Here is a 6,695-nt window from a genome sequence, read left to right on the forward strand (position 1 = left end):
CGGCCATAAGGGCAGAAGACCGTTGCCAACGGTCAGAAATAAGGCCCACCATTAAAAAGAAAAAAAAATTAGTTACCGTTATACCGGTCTGGGCCGGTTAACCGATTGAACAGTAAAAACACTTAACCGGGTTTGACCGATCCGGTTAACCAGTAGGAATTAAGTAGACGGACCAACCCAGCCTACCCCTTTAACCCAGCCCCACCTGGCCCCCTTGTACCGGGCCGGGCCGGTTCCGGAAATGGGCTAATCCGACCCGTTAGACACCCATACTCTACCCTCCCCGGTTGTTGTTAGTCTCAAACCCGGTTCATTCCTCTTCTATTAGATCATATAATAATACTGGTTAATTGTATTAACATTTTTCTTCAAATGAGAACTGAGGTTCTCCCAACAATTGTTGATTTTTGACGTCTTGAGATAATGGAACTTGAATTTTGACCTTAACTGATCCACAATCTTGTAACAACATTAGGCTTTTGGCTTTCACTATGCTTAATGACATGTTACCCAAGGAATTAAGCCTAGGAAACAACTGAGAATTTATGCTTCAGATGCCAATTAATCTTTCATCAAAAAGACGCAGAAGCCTCAGCTAGACGCACTTTGATTACTAAAGAACAATTTCGTTGTATAATCACCCAAACTAGATATTTCAGAGAACCTGATATTAAGCAAATTCATTGTCACCTTAACTCAAATACGCGATCCAAGCTTTACCATGGGACTTTCAACTTCAAAACAGAATACGCAATACTAGCAAGTCTATTTCGAGTTCGAGACCAATTGTCAAAGCCATGCTAGTTGATAGCGTCTAGTTCGAGACCAACATATGAAATGCAAACAAAGACAAGAAAATTTGATGTTCCAGCTACTTAAAGCATACTTCTATAGCACCACTTGCAATGCGACCGTCCCTCCAAATATGACTCCAAGGTCAGAGGCAGATAGCGAGCAAACTAGGAGCGAGATCTTTCTCTAGCTGGAGGTGAATCGCTGCATTGGAAACAAATAAAGATGATTTACAAAGCTTATTAGCAAGAAAGTAATTGAGGAACTGTACCACAGAGCACAGATATGCAGAACCAAGAGCTAAAAAAGAGTAAAGATCAAACCTCCTGTGTCTTTCTGGAAGAGGACTTTCTGCTGCAGCATATCCAGGACTATCAATTTCTTCAGGTTTAGACCTTGGGCTGCGGCCGCGATAACCATCTGGGCTCTGTTTCTCTCTCCTCCCCCTTGGAGGACTAGGGCTGGCTCTACGATCATCCAACATTCCTTCCTCCGGTGGACTGCTCACATGGCCATTTTCAGAACCAGCTCTCAGCCTTCTAGGGTTTGGGCTATGACCATTTCCTTGATCAGGGTTCCTCTCCTTTCTCATGCTTGGACTATGGCCACGGCCATACTCAGAATTCCTTTCCCTATGATTGGGATTTGGACTAGCGCCGCGACCATAATCAGGACTTGACCTACCATGACGGAGTGGACTTGGGCTACGGGCCCGACCACGACCATAATCAGGACTTCCCCTCTCTCTTCCATAAGGACTCCGAGATCGATCTCGGTCATAACCTCTCCTGAGACCACCCCTATCACGGTTTCTATCAGGACTAAACCCAGTTCTCCTGTCATCATCATCTTTATTTGCATATTCAACTGTAATGACTTGATCCATCAGTTTACTGCATCAGAAAGCAAAACATGAACAACAAAGGCTGGTCAACTATGGCAGTGGAAAATATGGAAAACTAGGAAAACGTTTGATAAGTAATCACATTATAACAACTCATAATAAGAAGATACCTCATGTGTGTAGCATCCAAGGCTCTAGAAGCATCCTCCTGCGTTTCATATTGGACAAACGCAAAATTCCTTCTAATCCTTATATTGAGTATTTTTCCATACGGATCGAAGTGCCTCTCTATATCCCTGCTCCTAGTATTATTTGGATCAAAATTTATGACAAACAAAGTCTTCGAAGGTTTGACGCTAGATGAAGATTTCCTAGAGCTCTCTGGCCTCCTACTGCTACGCTCTTCCTGCAGCATAGCCATTGAGATTACCAAGTGAACTTGAAGATTTTCAGGGGAGAGAGGGATTGAAGACAACAAATGGATTACCTTTGACCACTCAATGCGAAGTCTGCGGCCCTTTCTACCAAATTCTATTCGGTCAAGTCCACGAATAGCATCCTCTGCATCTCTTTCATCGTCCATATAAACAAAAGCAAAACCTGAAATCCCACCCCAGGAAACACCAAAGATTAAATAAAAACTCAAAGGAAATGAGAACAAGAATCCTCAAGCGAAATATTCTTCAGTATTCAAAAAACTGAAAAGAACTTCCATCAAACAGAGATGTAAACCATCTTAACTTTACATCTCAATCATAAAAATGACCACTCTGTCAAATCTAGAAAAAATTTTACCAGTAAAATCAGTAACAGACCTTTGGTGGTGGACTAACAGATTTCAAGTAAAGGTGCATGTCACATGAGGGAACAATGTAAAGAAAGTGCCTTCTCCATTTTAATCTGCTGCCTCAGCATCGAGGTCGGCATTGTGAGTTGTGACAAGTCTGTAAAATGAAGGCTGGGAAATGGAGGGCAATAGTGACTGAGGAAAATGTATGATTGTGATGCCATGATGGATCAGAGAGCTCTTCTAGGAGACAAGAAGAGCACACTTGTCACAGCTAGGAAATGAAATGAGACGCCGTCCATCAGCCATGGTAGTATGGACATTGCAATGTTATCCTGCGCCAAAGAATAATTGAGTATGGGGGTTTATACTTAAATACACTTCTTTGTAAACATATCCTAACACCCATAAGAAACTACACATCTTCTGCTGTTGAGTCAAATGATCTGAACAGATCTTCAGCCCATCGGTGTAGTGCTGTTACAATGTGAAGCATGAACGTGGTGTCCCCTAGCAAACCAACTATTCAAGTCCTTGGACAGTTGAATGTATGGGATAAGTGCCGGTGGGACTTCTGAAACTCTAGACTTACCATACTCAGGTGACATCTTTTACTGTAGCCTGTAGGAGCTACTCCTTGTTTCATGAATCAACTGCTTTGTCAGCACATCAGCTTTACTAGTTGCTTGTTATCAAAAACATCTGTAGCCAGACTTCATAGAACCTAGTCGAAGCTTACCAGGTAATAAGTTACATAAGAACTGTTTTTCTCAGATCGGATAGAACATGGTGTATTGTATGTCCAGGTTTGATATGCAATTAGCCGGACGAACACTTTGGCAACTCATTTCATGCCTCAGTTTGCAGTTGCATGGAGGTAACAACTCTCAACCAAATAAAAAACTGTCCAGATAAATGGAAGTGAAATCTTCCACCATCCCACTACACGGTCATATTCAAGCATCTTACTGCAGGACCATCAGATACATGATCCAAACTCACCCGCAACATAGAGGATAATATATTAAAAATAACAGGGTAAAATACATTGAAATAACACCACTGCAGCAGGAAGGCTTTAATTGAAGCTAGTTAACCATATACCCAATTCGTCTCACATAAAATCCTTTTTTTGGTATAGTTACATGTAAAATCTTGCAGGACAGAGATTGGGGACATGAAAGGTCATTCCAGATAAATAGTTCTTATCCAGAGCAAACTCAACAAAAAAACCAATAAGAGCTTCCAAATAGAGTTAGAAATAAATTATACACATAAAATCAAGACTGTCGAGGCATACCAGATTTCATATCCACCCTATCCACCTTCCCATATCTTCTGAAAAGCCTCTCCAACTCTGACTGCCTGGCGTTATATTCAACATTCCCACAGAAGATTGGCCTCATCCCACCTGAGTAGAAGATGTCAAGACTCTTTCCACCCTGAGATCATACAAGAAACATTGTTGGTGAAAAGGGAAGAGAAAAAAATCAATTTAGTCCACTTCCAGCATACATAATGTACTTCATCAGTACACAGCAAAACATCAGTTAAGAAATGCCAGCAATCATTTCATATTAGTCATCGTATGATGAGTTAGATGACCTTAATCAGCGATGAAGAGCATTTGAAGTAAAACGTGATAAATTTGTTTGACAATAGCGTAATAATTGCAAGATATGTTCCACCTAAAATGACAACTTCCTAGCAAAAGCTTGAGGCAGCCAATAAAACAGATACTATAACATACAACATACAATAAATTACAGTTTTTTTTTCATTATCAAAAAAAATACAGTTTCTTTTTTCAAAAGTTAACATACCCAGTGAACTTAGGAATTGTTGCTTTTCTGAGGACACTATTGATTTCTCTTGAATTTCAGCAAAGGTTACATACATCATCCCAGAAAGATCATTATTTATTTTTTTCATTATTTGAGTGTCAAACCTACTAAAATTTGACCATGATTTTCATTCAACTAGTAGTATTTTTCAAGCCATTTCAAATCTTTGTGTTTTACTTTTAGTAGATGACTTTGTTTAAGTCCAAAGATCGATCAAAAGTAAATTTTGAATAAAATCGAGAAAGATAAAGTTCCATTCAAAAGCTTAAGTTAAACGTTCAACTTTATAAAACAAGAAACAAGTTCAGCTCATCAAAACATAACAATGCAACGCAAATAGCCAAGAAAAAATCAGTCCAAGTTCCTCCGTGTAACTCTGTATTTCCAGGACCCAATTTAATAACTAGCAGAGACAATATTGCTCCCACAATACATCAACCAATCATCAACTACATCCCATTCCTTAATTAGTTAGAATCAGCTATATGAATCCTTTATATCGATTCCGATCAATTTCATTCCGATGCTAAATAATTTGCATGTTAACATAAAATCAGAGTTTCTAATTCTCACGCTTATCCTTGTACGGAAGTAAAAGTCTTTCCGCATAATACATGCTTAAATGAAAATTGTCGCAAGAAAAAATGTATTTTCCACCTAAATATATTTCCATGTTAATCTAAAGCCCTAAATTTTAATTCCATTTAGCTTATGTGGAAGTTCAGGCACCAAAAACACTAAAAACTAAGATGATTCATCTTTGAACGGCTTAATTTGGGTGACAGGTAAACGAATAATTCACCAAAACCCATTAAAATTTGGGTAGGTTGAACAGGTCATGGTCAATTTAGACAACCGTAGACACCAACACAAACAAATCAATTTTTCAAGCTACACAAAATAAATCCGTCTAAGGAGACCTTATTCTTGCTAAAATAATTTAACCAAACTAAACAACAATATTAAATTAAAAGTAATGAATAATGGGTTGTAGGGTTCAGATTTCTCTATTCTCCTGACACAAAAAAAAATTATTCAGAGATCCACATAAAATTAAAATTCATATCTTAGAATCAAGGTCAAGAAGACAGATCTTAGATTTACCGTGTCCCTTTATCTTCAATTGATTTTGCGAACGGTTAAATAGATCTGGAAAAAATATAAAAACCCTAGTAGATCTGATACATGAGAGGTTAAGAAGTTTTGTTACCTCGTTAAAGCAAGAGAAAAATGTAACTACAGCGAAGCTGAAGCTGAAGCGGAGATACAGAGGCTGAGCCTAAATATCTTTTCTTGACGCTATCGTCAGTGTTATAAGCAGCAGGAGCAGGGGCATGTTTCGTTTTTACCAAAATAACCTTCGTGCGTTTTTTTGTATGTTTTCACTTGTCCTAACTTTTTTTTTGTTGTAACCTTCCCTAGTAGATTTGATATTTATTGTTAGTTGTTATAAATATATTATATTATGAATGTATATTTAGTACTCCGTTGTAAATAATTTTTCTGAAGAAATTTATCCATATGAGACTCCACCATAAATATGTTTATCCATTTAGTACTCTATTGGAAATAAGCTTCCTGAAGAAGCTTATCACTTCGGTACCCGGTTATGGATAAACATTACCCTAGGTAGAAGATTATCCATATCGGGTATAATAAATTTATTTATTTAGTACTCCGTTATAGATAAACATTGCTCTCAATAGAAGATTATCCATATCTGGTATAGTAGCAGCTTACACAGCAGCTTGCAGTAGCAGCTTACACAGCAGCTTGCAGTAGCAGCTTACACAGCAGTTTGCGTAGCAGCTTACACAACAGCTTCTTTTCTTCTATAAATAGAAGAGATTTCAGTTCATTATGTACATCAGTTTGAATTCGAATAATATATCAGTTTCTCTCTATACTTGTCTTTACTTTACAGTCTTTATTTTATAACACGTTATCAACACGAGACTCTGACATCTCGAGCAAATACTTTGAAAGTATTAGAGGTAAGAACTTTCTTTTCCTAAATAATGTCAAATCTTTCTAAACTTGAATTTGTAGCCCTGGATATATCGGGCAAAAGTTGCATGTCTTGGGTGTTTGATGCTGAAATTCATCTTGATGCGATGGGTCTGGCAGACACCATCAAGGATAAAAATCAGGCATCAAACCAAGATCGTGCCAAAGCAATGATATTCATACGTCATCACCTTGATGAGGGCCTGAAAATGGAATATCTCACTATTAAAGATCCAGTCATACTGTGAAATAATTTGAAAGATAGATATGACCACCTGAAGATGGTCGTTCTTCCACAGGCACGTTATGATTGGACTCATCTAAGGCTACAATATTTTAAATCTATCAGTGAGTATAATTCTGCTATGTTTAGAATTATTTTTCAATTGAAATTATGTGGTGATAATATTACTGATCATGA

General features: G+C 37.9%; 1 protein-coding gene across 2 annotated transcripts; it reads right to left on the bottom strand.

The window, feature by feature from the left end:
• Window positions 1-610: 610 nt before the first annotated feature.
• On the bottom strand, window positions 611-5,604 carry LOC107764669 (serine/arginine-rich splicing factor RS31-like). 2 transcript variants are annotated; one of them, XM_075237127.1, is made up of 7 exons: window positions 5,478-5,548; window positions 3,724-3,865; window positions 2,452-2,758; window positions 2,124-2,236; window positions 1,807-2,042; window positions 1,116-1,685; window positions 611-996 (listed from the first exon to the last, which is right to left on the bottom strand). In XM_075237127.1, exons 4-7 carry the CDS (start codon window positions 2,217-2,219, stop codon window positions 960-962), a joined length of 939 nt encoding a protein of 312 aa, XP_075093228.1. In that variant the 5' UTR covers window positions 2,220-2,236; window positions 2,452-2,758; window positions 3,724-3,865; window positions 5,478-5,548; the 3' UTR covers window positions 611-959. The 2 variants fall into 2 exon arrangements, with proteins under 2 accessions (XP_075093228.1, XP_075093227.1); XM_075237126.1 differs by lacking the exon at window positions 2,452-2,758 and having other exon boundaries at window positions 5,478-5,604.
• Window positions 5,605-6,695: the final 1,091 nt, after the last annotated feature.

The sequence above is a fragment of the Nicotiana tabacum genome, chromosome 18, assembly GCF_000715075.1.
Source record: "Nicotiana tabacum cultivar K326 chromosome 18, ASM71507v2, whole genome shotgun sequence".
NCBI lineage: Eukaryota > Viridiplantae > Streptophyta > Magnoliopsida > Solanales > Solanaceae > Nicotiana > Nicotiana tabacum.

What these genes read in the sequence shown, in the direction of transcription:
- LOC107764669 (XM_075237126.1), bottom strand. Translation starts at nt 3,829, where the DNA reads ATGAGGCCAATCTTCTGTGGGAATGTTGAATATAACGCCAGGCAGTCA. An exon ending in TTCGCATTGAGTGGTCAAAG is followed by an intron (nt 2,043 to 2,123) that starts GTAATCCATTTG and finishes GCTATGCTGCAG; the next exon opens with GAAGAGCGTAGCAGTAGGAG. An exon ending in TTGGATGCTACACACATGAG is followed by an intron (nt 1,686 to 1,806) that starts GTATCTTCTTAT and finishes TTTCTGATGCAG; the next exon opens with TAAACTGATGGATCAAGTCA.